The sequence below is a fragment of the Hemiscyllium ocellatum genome, chromosome 16 (genome assembly GCF_020745735.1).
Source record: "Hemiscyllium ocellatum isolate sHemOce1 chromosome 16, sHemOce1.pat.X.cur, whole genome shotgun sequence".
Lineage (NCBI taxonomy): Eukaryota > Metazoa > Chordata > Chondrichthyes > Orectolobiformes > Hemiscylliidae > Hemiscyllium > Hemiscyllium ocellatum.
The window spans coordinates 79,951,311-79,966,023 of NC_083416.1; the positions used below are offsets into that span (position 1 = coordinate 79,951,311).

A 14,713-nucleotide genomic window follows, 5' to 3' on the forward strand; every position below is an offset into this window, starting at 1 on the left:
GTGTCTTTGATGTAGGAGAGATTGGCTAGGGTTTCTGAATGTGTTTTGCCTGCTTGTTTGAGTTTTTGCTTGTATGTCAGCAGACTGTGTTCATTTGGTACCCGCTCTTTTTGAATGTACCGTATAGGTGATTTTTTTTCCTCTCTGCTCTGCATAGTTCTTCTGTGCTGCAGTGTGTGGTGGCTCGTTCAAATACTTTTCTAATGCAGCTTTGTTTGCCGATGTTGGGATGATTGATTCAGTCATTCCATATTTAGGCTGTATGCGTTGTTTTCCAGCAGACACTGGTTTGAAATTCCCCATTAGCTGTTTGATCTACTGTAACATCTAGGAATGGCAGTTTGTTGTTGTTTTCATTCCCTGTAATGAATTTTATGTCAGTAAAGGTACTATTGATGGTCTTGAAAGTTTCATCTAGTTTGTTTCATTTAGGGATGATAAAGATGTCATTCACGTCGCGGACATGATGTTTGGATTGGGTAGTTGGCAGAGCTGTTTGTCTGAGTCTTTGCATTAGTGCCTCAGCCAAGAACCCTGATGTCGATTCATATTGCATTTCATAAACCTGAGCATCACATCTTGGCTGGCATGACCGTTCAGTGCAGAAAGAACGCAGAACTGTTGGAAATGTAGCTTTAGGAAAGATGTTTTAAACTGAATTCCTGCCTACCCTGTCAGGTGTTACAAAATATTTCATCAACATTCTTTCAAAGAAAATAGAATGTCTGCATTACCTTTCATTCCTCAATATATATGTAATTAAAACAACATAGATTAACTCAGTCTTAACCTGATTCTGTTCCTTAATTACCACATTTAGTAAAATTGTATTGCTATCTTGAATTCAATAACTGCTTACTTTAAAGCTGATTTAGGGGCCACAGGGCCATGAAATAGACTGCAGAATTCCAATTCTTCTTTTGTAATAGCGGCTGGTTCCCTGAAATTCCAGCTTTTTAAAAAAAAAACAATGAAATATCTTCCACATAAAATGTCTAATTTTTATAATTTGGTGCTTGCTATTGATGGAATGAAGTAATTCATGCCTACATGCCAAGGCATTTCATTTCATAAAGTTGGCAGGCTGTACCACTCTCTTCGCACATATTTTTGAGAGAGACCAAATGTTTCTTCTCTTTCTTTTTCAGACATGTGGATTGTTATGCTTTAAACTTTTAGCAGCCTACCACGAGCTGTCCAGAGATGGACAGAATAGAAAAAAAATCTGTTGTTGAAAACAAATGAATAAACATAGTAATTCTTTCTGATAAATCCTAATCAGCTAAAATCAATACCACTTTTGTTCAATTCAAAAGCCTTTCCTGGGACTATATGAACAGATAGTCATTAGGTAATCACATCTGCATTGTTACGTGAGCTGCAAGCATAGTGACATCGGGAAAACATCGACCCAAAACCCGACGAACGTTGGCCCAAATATTTGTGTTGGTGAAATAGGGTTTGAACATGGATCACTCTCGCAATATTGAAAAGTGAGTTCAATATCTTCAGGCTAATATTCGCTTGAACAGTGCTTAGGTTAATTTTCTAGTGAGCTGCATAACTAGGATGGAAGATGACTTGAGCTGTGGGAATATTTAGTAGACTAAATCAAGAAGATAAGACAAAAAAAAAGCAAAGTAGGAATGAGAGCAAAGTTGATCAATATGAGTGATAGGTAACAAATGGGACACAAAACTAATGGAGATTAGGAAAGTCTGAAATTAACAAATCAAGGTCACAGTATTTGAATGGATTTGGCATATTCCTGGAGATTTGGAAGCTCAGTATTAATATTACTGGACTCAAGTAAATCAAGCAGCACAAGATAATATTTTTTGCAACAAAAATAGGAATTATTAGAAAATCTCAGCCAGACTGCAACATCTGTGAAAAGAAAGCAAAGTTAACACTTTGGGGTCCACTAATACATCTTCAGAACGTTCTCGTTTCTAGATAAACTAATTCTTCTTCCTGATTTCTAATACCCAGGTCATTGTATCTTCATATATTGATGTCAGTCTAATTAACAAAATTACACTTCTATTTCGTCCTGGTTTTCTGCGCTTCTTAAATGTTTTGTTTGTTGTTAATACACAAATACAAATTTTGCCATCTTGTCGCCATCTTGCATTTCTCAAGGAGGGTACTGGATCCGAAATTTTAAGTCTGTTTTCTCTCAACAGACCCTGCCAGACCTGTTGAGTTTCTCCTGCATTTTCTGCTTTTATGTTGGATTTCCAGCATTGGCAGTTCTTCATTTTGTTCCATTATTTCAGATGTGAGTTTGAAATCCACCATGGCAGATGTGGAAATGCAAATTCAATAAAAGTGCACATCTGGGATACAAAGCTGTTGTAAGGGTGACCATTTCGCCACTCTTACTTGTTTTAAATTTCTTTTGGTTCATTTATACATTTCATGGAAGGAAATTTGCCATACTCATTTAATCTGCTCTGGCCTCCATATGACTCCAGACTCTTAACTGTCTGCGGGGAAATTCAAAAAGAGCTATAAATAGTGGGCTAACCCATGACTGTGAAGTATTGTGAATGAATAAATGAGTTAATAATAATGATAATAATAACAAACTTTTAACAAAACCGATGGATTGACAGTGCAACAGGAAATACGTAAGTGTGATCTTCGAGCCATCGGACAGATGGAGCTGTGAGATAGGAAAATTAGGACCTGGGTATTCAAGATTACAATACATTTAAGAAGAACAGAATGATAGGTAAGGACTGAGGTGTATTTCTGTTAGTTGGAATCTCACCAATATACAGCAGCGTGATTGTCTCAGTACTTGAAATTAAGATGTCAAATTATTTTTTTCTGGAAATGAGAAATAAGAAAGGTTAAATGTAACATTTTGCACTGTTTCATAGACCCCCTAGCATTAACAACTCTGTAACTCTGTAACATTTAGTAGGGACTTGCGAGTGAAGCAGGCCAATAAACATGGAAGAGTTTTGTTTTACGTACAGATTTGATTAATCAGCTTAGCAACAGTAGCCTTGGTGATCAGTTAGTAGAGTTGCGCCGACAGTTACCCAGGGCCAATGGGCCAGTACTACGCTGCAATGCTCTGCTCTGTGTTCCAGAGTTCTTCAGACATCTTTGTAAGAGAAACGCCTATAGACCTAAGCAGGCAGCAGGCAATTTTTCGGTTATTGGTATGAACTTGTTAGAAATTAGCAGAAGAGACATTTGAAGACCAATCACAAATGATTACAGGTGCCAGAAGCTAGAAATGCTATATCATCTAGCCTGATACGAAGCTTTCAATGTACAGACGACATCATATTAATAGGTATCATCATGCAAGTGAGAACGGATGATCACTATATATTTTTAGTTTGTAAAAACTAATAAAATAACAACATATTCACAACTCTTTCATTTAACAAGCACTTATTTCATTTTCAGCAATTCTTATTCTGGCTAGGAAGTTCAATGGATTTCTGCTAATGTATTTGTACTGAAAACAAAAATCATAATGAAGGTTTAAAATATTAAATTGATCGAAACTGCATATTATCCCAATTGATAAAGTTTATTTTGGCAGAAAACGTATTGTCAGAAGATAATTTTATTGACAGTCAGTTTGTGCATTTCACTTAAGAAAGAAACAACATGAGTCAAGTATTTCGCCGAAATCATGAGTAGGTTGTGCAGCATAAAGATCTGAGGTTAACGAGAGGCATCTGAAAAACACAACTCAATTCACATAATCCAATTATGATTACTAGACAGCAAGCATTGTCATGTCATGGGCTTCTTCCTATCCACCAGAAATCTTGTGACACAAACATAGATTTAAATGGCTTGAAAGGATACAAGATACTATGGAGTGTTAATGTGTGCATGCTATAATGTTACTTTGCAAGTTGTCGACAAATTAGATGTGTAATGCTTGCTTTATGTGTTTTCTCTTTAAATAGGTACTCAATAGTTAAAGCGTTACCTCATTATTCTGGAATCATTCTGTTGTTACCCTGGCAAAGAATCAACCTGGTGTTTCTAGCACTACAGCACTATTTCAATATTCACACTGTGTAAGTCATTAACGATTATAAGATTTACATTCCACATTTTTGAAACATGTCGATGTTTGGCAGGTATATACTCTACAACGCATTTTGCCATAATCATAGCTGTTTCACCAGTTCAAATATTGTCAAGTATTCTTTTTTTGAAAGAAACATTATGGGAAGCCTCTTGTATTAGTGTGACAAAACAATTTATAGATAAGTCCAGAAAATACTGAAAATGCTCAGTATCTGTGGCTGCAGAGTCAGAGCTGACATTGTGTGATAAGTTGAAATAAAACTGGACATTGCTCGAAATATATCAGCTTATACGTTGTGGAATTAATTGACATGCAATTTGAGTCCAGGTGCAGCTGAATGTGTCGCAGTAAGACATTCTAAATAACTACTGATTTGGTCCCTTTTGTGGTGCATTGATGGTATCCCTACCCGTAGACCAAGACATTTGGCTTCGAGTCCCACTTGCTCGAGAGGTCTGCAATAATATGTGAATCTGTTTGGTTCGAAAAAAAAACAGACTAAATTAAAAAAAAACACAACTATTTGTGAGGACCTCTTGTAATACAGTTGGAGAATCCCTACCTGTGAACGGGGATGCTCGGGTTCAAGCCCAACATGCTGCAAAGGGATGGACTATCATGTGTGAGTAGGTTGCTGAGAAAAAATAGATTAGATAATTTAAAACAATATGTAAAGGATTAACTTAATGACCTCAACCTAAATGCCAATTAGTATGCACACACCCTAAAGGTAAGCGAAGTCAAAGTTCAAAGACTGAACATGAAGTTTGATGATTGAATCTTTAATTATTTGTCAATGGGCAGGATCTACCTCCACTTATTTATCTTACATTAACCAAATAAACTGTTTATTAAACGTTCATTGCACAAAAGAAAACTATATAAACTTATTTATGTCAAAATAAAAATTAAAATGTTCGATCAGCAAAATTTAACACGTGAAAATGTGGCAACGTAAAACTGGTAATTAGTGATACCACAAACGTATTCCAGGAAATGTAATATTTTTTAATGCATGTCATACCTTAAGTTAGACGAACGTGTAATTGCACAATACACATAAATTATTGTACCTGCTAATTAGATTTTGGTTGCACACTTCTAAATGTATACAGTTTTCAGAAGGAGTGCAGCTTTAAGGCCGTTTGTTGCAGTTATTGGTTGCGACACTTTGTGTCGCTGTCCGCCAATAAGGAGCTGAAACAGCGGTCGAGATCTACCCACCTCCTCTCGCAGGGATTGAAGAAGAAGATTGGTAATGTTCGAAACAGACTGTCGCTCCACTAATGCTGAAAGGACGTGTTACGAAGAGCTTGAATTTCTATCTCGCGCGTTTGTGTTAGAAATTAGATGAGATTGCCCTTCCTTTCAGAGGCGATAGAGGTAACTATTAGTGATTTAAAAATCAGAAAGAGCAATGGCGAACATATTCGGCATCGGAGCGTCTTTCATTTTTCTGCACACCGTGTTGGAACTGGTTTTGGGGCAAATTCGCTACTCGATTCCCGAGGAATTGGAATATGGGGCCTTTGTTGGGAATATCGCTGAGGATTTGAGTCTAAACGTTCGGGAATTATCGGCCCGCAAATTTCGTATCGTCTCTGACAGCAGAAAGCAATATATGGAGGTAAATCTGAAAAATGGAATTTTGTTTGTTAGTGCAAGAATAGACAGAGAACAGCTCTGCAAAAAAGGCTCTACCTGCCTCCTTTCCGTCGAAATAGTGCTGGAAAATCCCTTGGAAATACATCGCGTTTCAGTGGAAATACTTGATATAAATGATAATGCACCGCGTTTTTCAAAGGACGAATATGTTTTACGGATTATTGAGGCGATTGCGCCAGGAATGCGATTCCCTCTTGAGAGCGCTCACGACGCGGACGTAGGCAGAAATGCCGTCAGCATTTACCAGATCAGCGTAAACGAGCATTTCAGCCTCAAATTTCAGACCAGAAATGATGCCAGTACAAGTGCCGAATTGCTGCTAGAAAAGCCTTTGGATCGTGAAGAACAGTCAAGCTTTGATCTTGTGCTTACTGCCATTGACGGTGGGGTGCCCCAGAGATCCGGTACTACTCGGATTCGAATTTACGTGATGGATGTCAATGACAACGCACCTGTGTTTGATCATGAAACATACAGAGTCAATGTTGAAGAAAACACTCCTAAAGGTACTTTAGTTGTGAAACTTAATGCTGTTGATTCAGATGAAGGCACAAATGCTGAGCTAACATATTCTTTCACAAGTCACACTTCGCAAAAGGCTCGTGAGGTTTTCAAATTAAACCCGATAACTGGAGAAATCAGAGTTGAAGGAGCACTAGATTTTGAAGAATTGGCTGTTTATGAACTTGATGTAGAAACTGTGGATAAAGGTTCCTATCCATTGCTCGGACGTGCCAAAGTTATCGTCGAATTAATAGATACGAATGATAATGCCCCCGAGATTGAGGTGACGTCATTATCCACTACAGTATCAGAAGATGCTCTACCTGGGACCAGGATAGCTACAATCAGTATAAGGGATGCTGACTCCAGTGAAAATGGACAAACTCAATGTGATGTTGACATGGATGTACCATTTCAATTGCAGACGACTAAGAGCAACAATTATAAATTGGTCACTAGTCGTACTTTGGATCGGGAAACAACACCAATGTACAATATATCAATTTTGGCTCGTGACAGAGGATCTCCGCCTCTGGCTACAAAGAAGCTTCTAATTGTGTCGGTTTCTGATGTAAACGACAACGCTCCAAGATTTACGCAATCCTCATATAACGTGTTTGTAATGGAAAACAACAATCCTGGTGCTTCTATATTTGCCGTCACTGCTTCGGATGCAGATTTGGATCAAAATGGGGAAGTGTCTTATCTTATCTTGAAAAAGCAAATAAAAGGTGGATCTTCCGCTCCTTATATTACAATTAACTCAAGGAGTGGAAATATTAATGCTCTACTGTCATTCGACTATGAAAAGTTGAAGAACTTTGAGTTCAAAGTTCAAGCTCGCGACGCTGGAAATCCCCCATTGAGCAGTACTGCCATTGTGAATGTCATTATTCTGGACCAAAATGACAATGCTCCTATTATTGTTTCGCCTTCAGCGTGGAATATTTCATCAGCTGTGAAGATTCTGAGCCAATCGCTATATCCGGGGAATTTGCTCACCAAGGTAATTGCAACCGATGCGGATTCAGGACAGAACATGCGGCTTTCCTTCAAAATTATTGAAGCCACTGATCCCAGTCTCCTCAGTATCGGCCTGTTCACTGGAGAAATAAAAGCAGTCCGCGGTTATAAGCAATACGACTCCACCACGCAAAGGGTAGTGATCCTGGTGAAGGATAATGGACAGCCCAGTCTCTCCAGCTCGGCGACAGTCTACTTTTCAATCATGCCCAATGGTACAGATAAACTCTCTGTGTATAGTCACCAACCCAGAAATCCAGAACAATTTTCGGATCTGAATGTTTATTTGATCATCATATTTGGTTCCACATCCTTTATGTTCCTTGTAATCATAATTTTCCTGGTGGCACTGAAGTGTAAACAAGCCAGAAGTTCAAATTACTACGAGTCCACAAATTATTGTTGCTGCAGCCAGAGGGAGTCGAATGCTGCTTTTAATCGAAGAGCTGTTCCGAAAGAAATGAACATTTATCCTCGTGGTCCTCTGACGCTCCCCATTGCTGAAGGAAATCAGTACACTCTCTGTTTATCTCCAGAATCATCCAAAAGTGATTTCTTATTCTTGAAGCCTTGCGAAGTAACGTTACCTCTTAATGATATCAATCTTCATGGAAGCAGTGTAGGAAAATAATAATTTTCTCCTGGAAATTATTGATAACATTTTACTGTTGAGTGGAATTTATCTATTGTCCATTAGTTTTAAATGCACGTATGCACATAAACAACATTCATAAATGTATAAATATTAATCATCATATCTGTTAGTTTGATACGAATGCTTTGAATGGCTTTAGCAGAGCATGTTGGATAAATGCTAGAGCAAATAACTCTCTGCCAAACTGTTGCAATTTTTCTCTTGTCAAAGTTACTAAACATTTGGAATCAACATTCTTCCAGTAACTAGAAATATAGACAATGATGGGTCTAAAATATTTTTCTGGTCATTTTGATCCCTTAAAATCGTAGATTTTAGAGAAGAATATGTGAAGTACTTAGACATTTTAAAATAAGTATTTTTGCGTAATATTCTCAGATTTTATTCCTTGATGACGTACATTGATTTTGAAAACCATAAAGTGAACATAAAACAAAGATCAAATGGACGTAATTTCACTTCTCATTTCGACTATTATGTAAAGTACTGGTCATTTTGTTAAGTCAACGTTTAAAACAAAGCATTTCCCGGGCAGGCCACCATAGAACGTGAGGATATCTTTAATCTATAATGAGTGTTTTGTTTTCATCCAAAACTCTTAAGTATAAAATTCTTTTTGCAGATATTGTGAAATAAAGCATTTTAAAATACTCCAATAACACATCAGCTTAAGAAAAAAGTGCCATGGCCTTGACAATTTTGGATTAACAGGTTGCAATCAATCGTAAACATTAATATAGAAAAACTATTCGAGGACAGCAATAGATTAGAAATTAATGCAGCAAAAGCTAATTCAAAATCATATATTTCCAATGATAAACATACCCAAATAAATTTGTTTCATCACAGGCTCCAACCCGAGTCTATAATTATTCTGAACATTGGCAACTCTACTATAAAATTTGTAACGCTCAGTCCTGTTTGCAATCAAAATTATTGCGACTTAGGTCATTGTGCTTGGTATTTTGGAGATACAGCTATTCACATTTATGTTTTGGAATTTTGTCTCATTGTCAGTAAATCTGGCTATTAGCATGAATTGTGTTCCTACTGCTAATTTAGATAGAAGAGAAGCAATGGAAGAATGGATAAGAATATTTGATTGAGGTCTTTAGAACTTTGTAATGCACACTCATACAGCACCTAAGATAGAAATTTGGGCGCGATAGTGAGAAGGCAAATTGTAACATTTTAAAGTTGTAACTTAAAGGAAAACATAGAAACTGATAAATGTTTGAATAATGGAGGCATTCACGAATACATGATAGATATGTTGAGGCATAAATGTTGTCTTAAGGTGCGTAAGAAAAAGAAATACGCCACAACTTATAAAATATATTACTCTTCCATACATTTTGAATTGTCTGATAATCTACTAATAGCCTAATTGTCATACAATCCTATAAATTACGTTAATTTTAACTTTACTAGACAGAGGTTCAGCATTGGGGAGCAGGTTATTTTGGATGATAATTATAATCATTTTCATGAGCAACCGAAGTGAGGATCCTGTGATAGGCAGAAAACCCCACCTCGTATATGAGGATGCATGGGAGGATTCCGAGATTGGAAGTTAACATACCCTTGAAAAGCATGCAGCGTGAGCACCTAGCAACACTTTGTAGGTATCGCCAAGAGGAATGGGTCAGTAGAGCACCTGTGCCAGACCATCAGTAACACCTGCAAGAACTGGCAAGTTGAGTGGACTGACATTTTTAGATAGAAATTGTCAATGGTAACTCTGAAAATAATTTGTGGAAGACACAACGACATTATAAAAATATGTTAACGAGTAAGCAAAGATTAACAAAGTTAATCTTTGTTAACAAATAAGTTGATATAATGAGGGAAATGTAAAATTGTCTATTTTAAGATGAAAAATATAGAAGAAGCAGGCAAATACAGTCACGGAATCATAAAGATGGACAGCATAGAGACAGACTCTTCAGTCCCCATCGTCCATGCTGACCAGGTATCCTAATCTCAGCCCATTTGGCAGCAATCCCTCTAAACGCTTCCTATTCATATACTCTTCCAAATGCCTTTTAAATGTTGGTAATTGTACCAGTCTCCACCACTTCCTCTGCAGCTCATTCCATACACACACCACCCTCTGCCTGAAATAAATGCCCCTTAGGTCCATTTTTTATCTTTCCCCTCTCAATCTAAACTTAAGCCATCTAGTTCTGGATGCCCCCATCTCAGGGAAAATACTTTGCCTATTTCTTAATTCCCATGCCCCTCATGATTGTATAAACCAATGAGGTCACCCCTTAGCCTTCCAGGAAAAACAGCCCCAACCTATTCACCCTCTCCTTATAACTCAAATCCTCCAACCCTGGCAACATCATGCAAATCTTGTCTGAATCCTTTCAAGTTTCACAACATCTTTCAGTTGGAAGGAGACCAGAGTTGCACGCAATATTCCCACTTCCTGTACAGCTGCAACATGGCCTCCCAACTCCGATACTCAATGCTCTGATCAATAAAGGAAAGCATACCAAACGCCTTATTCACTATCCTATCGACAAGCGACTCTACTTTCAAGGAGCTATGAACCTGTACTCCAAGGTCTCTCTGCTCAGCAACACTCCCTAGAACCTTACCATTAAGTGTATAACTCTTGCTAAGATTTGCTTTCCCAAAATGCAGCACCGCACATTTATCTAAATTAAACTCCATCTGCCATTCCTCAGCCCATTGGCCCATCTGATCAACATCCCGTTGTGATCTGAGGTAACCTTCTTTTCTGTCCACTACTCCTTCAAGTTTGGAGTCATCAGCAAACTTACTAACAATACCTCCTATGTTCATATCTAATTCATTTATATAAATGACGAAAGGTAGTGGACCCAGCGCTGATCCTTGTGGCACTCTACTCGTCAGAGGCCTCTAGTCTGAAAAAACAACCCTCCACCACTACCCTTTGTCTTCTACCTTTCAGCCAGTTCTGTATCGAAATAGGTAGTTCTCCCTGTATTCCATGAGAGCTAATCTTGCTAACCAGTTTCCCATGGGGAACCTTGTTGATAGCCTTACTGAAGTCCACATAGATCACGTCCACCGCTCTGCTCTCATCAGTCCTTTTTGTTACTTTGTTACTTTTTCAAGCCAGTGAGACATGATTTCCCATGCACAAAGCCATGTTGACTATCGCTAATCAGTCCTTGCCTTTCCAAATCTGGGATTCCCTCCAACAACTTGTCCACCACTGACGTCAGGCTCACTCATGTATAGTTCCCTGGCTCGTCCTTATCACCATTCCTAAGTAATGGTACGACTTCAGCCAGCCTTCAGTCTTCTGGCACCTCACCTGTGACTATCGATGATACAAATATCCAAGCAAGGGGGCCAGCAATCACTTCCCTAGCTTCTAATGAGAGATTGAAGAGTTCTAAGATAAGCGTGCAAGAAGTTGGGTCAGAATTTAGGCCAATGACCATTTAGGCCAGTGAGTAAATGCCAACATTTGATAAGATCATAGGGTTTTTTCATAATCCTTAACTACACTTTCCTGCTTTATCCCCTTAACCCTAGACTCCCTTAATGAATACATGTCTTAGTATCTTCTGTAGATGCAGAATGTTCTGCATGCCCTTGCGAATATAGTGCAAAACGTTTCAAATGCAAATATTCATTTGCAGCAAATCATCCAGAAAACAAACAGGAAACTGAAAATTATCGTGGAGTTGTGGGTTTAGCACAAAACTAAGGAAGTTATGTTTCAATTTCACAGCGTTGTGGAACTGCATCTAGAATGCTTTACACAGTACTGGTCACTTTATATAAGGAACAATTTAAATATGTTGGAGGAGGTTCATAAAGAGTTAGCGAAATCAATACCTTTAATGTGTGTGGTTTTGTCTTATGAGGCACGTTTCGACAGCTAGAACTCTACCCTTTTGATCTGGAAGAGTAAGCCGTGATTTGCTTCAGATATGTAAGACCATTGGTGATCTTGGTTTGGTAAATATGGAGAGCAGATTCATCTTATGGGAGACTCTAGATCGGTGGGTGGGGGGTTGTCATAATTTTAATATTGGGGATCGTTTATTTAAAATAGAAATTAAGCAAAATGCTTTTTTCTGTGAGTACTGTAAACCTTTCGAACTCTCTTTTTCAAAAGATCATGGAATCAGAGTGCTTGAATCTGTTTCAGAAAGCATGAATTATTGTTAATTCCAGAACTGAAAGGTTACCGGTGTAAGCAGAAATCTGGATTTGAGATTACATTGAGATCAGCTATTACTGATAGATAGTTCTGATAAAGAATCATATGAAACACGAATCGTTAACTCTGTTTTTCTCTCTGCAACTGCTGCTGGGTTTTGCGAATTTCCCCATTACTTTCTGCTCTTATTTCACAATTCCAACATGCAGTATTTTGATTTTAACCTAATTTACCGGCACGCTCGAGACCTAAATGACCAACTAGAGCTTCTAACCCGTGCAAAAGTACGTATTTTGAAATCGTTCTCGTATTATTTTGAACCGGTTTGCATAGGCCATTGATGAGTTAGAGCGTATGACAACATGAAGATAAAACCCGCGTCTTCTGCTTTCAACAGCTACACCTCCAGCTTTTATGCGAACAGATACCATGTTTCTCCACATTTCCGTCATAACAAAGGTCATGCAACCCAGGATAGGGAAGTCAGCAGGTCACTATATTGAGAGCAGTGCTATTGAAGGAAATCATGAATTGGTCAAATTCATTTCGGATGTTGCCGATGATCAAGGTGTACTTTTATGTTTCTCTTAGATCGGTTGAACATTCTGAAATTGAATTTATTTACTTGTCACGTTGACCACAGTTTTTCAACAATTACTTTATTAATTAATATTAAAACGAGAAAGGTAAATATTCAGTATGGGCACACCTTCTGAATCTGGTGGACAGTGGAAATTCTTCCGGTATGTTGTTTACCTGTGAAGGGTCGTTCTCTCTCAGAATCCCTGCTTCTTAGTGACCAGTGCCTCAACGAGTATCTGTAGTCTTCTAGCTAGACTCTTAAATTAATTATCATGGGGTCAACATGTGGTAAAATCGAAATCTATTAGCTTCGTGTGCAGGAAGTGGGCAACTTTGTTTGACAAGACGTGTAAAACATACTACCAGACAGCGGGTCAGCCCTGTTGTCAAAGGTCAACGCCAGCTAATTTTTTGTATCGAATTAAAATGACATTTCACCGTGCTTCACACAACTCTTCTATACTATTATTGGGAACAGACGAGCTTTTATTTTTCATTGATGATGTTAGGGCTTTAAATTCTGATCTTCACAAGAAGTGAAGTGATAATCAGATGCAAGTGTACGTGGTCTGAGTCTATGTGCAGCAAGAGAACATTTTCCAGCTGAATTCCTTTGAACATGAGCCAGCAAAACATCACCAGATCCACGTTAAAATCCAGGATGTTGAATCTCCACAATGAGCAGCATCATTTAAAATCAGTCAAGAGAAGTGAACTTCACAGGTTGTGTTGACATTCCTATTTGTTCTTGAGAAGATGATGGCGAGATGCCTGCTTGAATCGCATCAATCATTGGGTATTGTTTCATCAACAATGCGTTTAGGGAGGAAGTTCCAAGACTGAGACCCAGATGCAGTAAAGATGCGCTGAAATAGTTACAAGTGAAATGATTGCGAGTTGATTGATTTGGCAATGATTGCTACACGCGTGCAGGACATATTCAGGTCATTTTACACATGGTTCTGCAATTGTCACTGTTGCAGCTGTCCTGCAGTAGCTTGGTAAGCAGCAAGTTCCGGAGCAGACTTCATCAGTATTTTTGCTGGAATGTTGTCAGGGTCCAATGCCTTCGCAATGTTCAGTGCCTCCATAAGTTTCTTGGTACTACGCGAAGTGAATTGAAATGGCTGTAGCCTGGCATCTGTGATTGTTTGGATATCTGCAGGTGGTTGAGCTGAACCATACATTCAGCACTTCTGGAGGAATATTTTTGTAAAGCTTCAGACTCCTCTTTTGCAGTGATATTCTGCGTCTCCTATTATCCATGAGCATTGACATAATGATATTTGTGGAACCTCCTCTGCCTTGAAACGGTTCCTCATCATATACCTCCATTCAGGATTTCAAGTGGCAAGACCACAGACTGTTTCGTTCTGATTCAGACCTTCTGGAATTTCTTAACCTAAACTGCCGCAGCTTGCTGTTTGGTACATAAGCGTTGTTGCTTCATCATTTTGTTGCTTCACCAAGTTTGTAGGATTAGATCGAGTAAACAGTGAGAGCCTTTTCCTCGGATGGTGATGGCTAACACGAGGGGACATAGCTGTAAATTGAGGGGTGTCAGATATCAGAGGTAAGTTATTTATTCAGAGAGTAGTAAGGGCGTGGAATGTCCTGCCTGCAACTCGCCAACTTTCAGGGCATTTACATCGTAAGTGGATAAACATATGGATGATAATGAAATAGTGAAGTTAGATGGGCTTCTGATTGGTTTGTCAGGTTGGCTCAGCATCAAGAACCGAAGGGCCTGTACTACGCTGTATTGTTCTATGTTCTATGTTCTATGTCCGATGTTGACACTTCACTTTTGGGTATGTTTGCTGCTATTCATGGTATGTCCTACATTTTGCATTGAAACTGGATTGATCCCCAAACTTAAAGGTTGGCTGGGCAGTATGCATTTTGAACCGAGAGCTATGATAGCAGTAAAAGGTTTACACGTTAATTTTCCAATATATCCAACATTGACCTTTAAAAGCGAAGAACTTCAACCATTGTCCGCGATCCAGAATCTCATAAATTACGTTCATATTAATTAGGG

The 14,713-nt window shown here is 38.4% G+C and overlaps 1 protein-coding gene across 1 annotated transcript; it reads left to right on the forward strand.

Annotated features, from left to right (window-relative positions):
* The first annotated feature begins 5,416 nt into the window (after positions 1-5,416).
* On the forward strand, positions 5,417-7,897 carry LOC132823300 (protocadherin-10-like). The gene has a single exon (XM_060836960.1). The coding sequence runs from the start codon at positions 5,490-5,492 to the stop codon at positions 7,893-7,895; it is 2,406 nt and encodes an 801-aa protein (XP_060692943.1). The 5' UTR covers positions 5,417-5,489; the 3' UTR covers positions 7,896-7,897.
* Positions 7,898-14,713: the final 6,816 nt, after the last annotated feature.

Excerpts from the sequence above, each read along its gene's own strand:
- LOC132823300 (XM_060836960.1), top strand. The coding sequence starts at position 5,490 with ATGGCGAACATATTCGGCATCGGAGCGTCTTTCATTTTTCTGCACACC.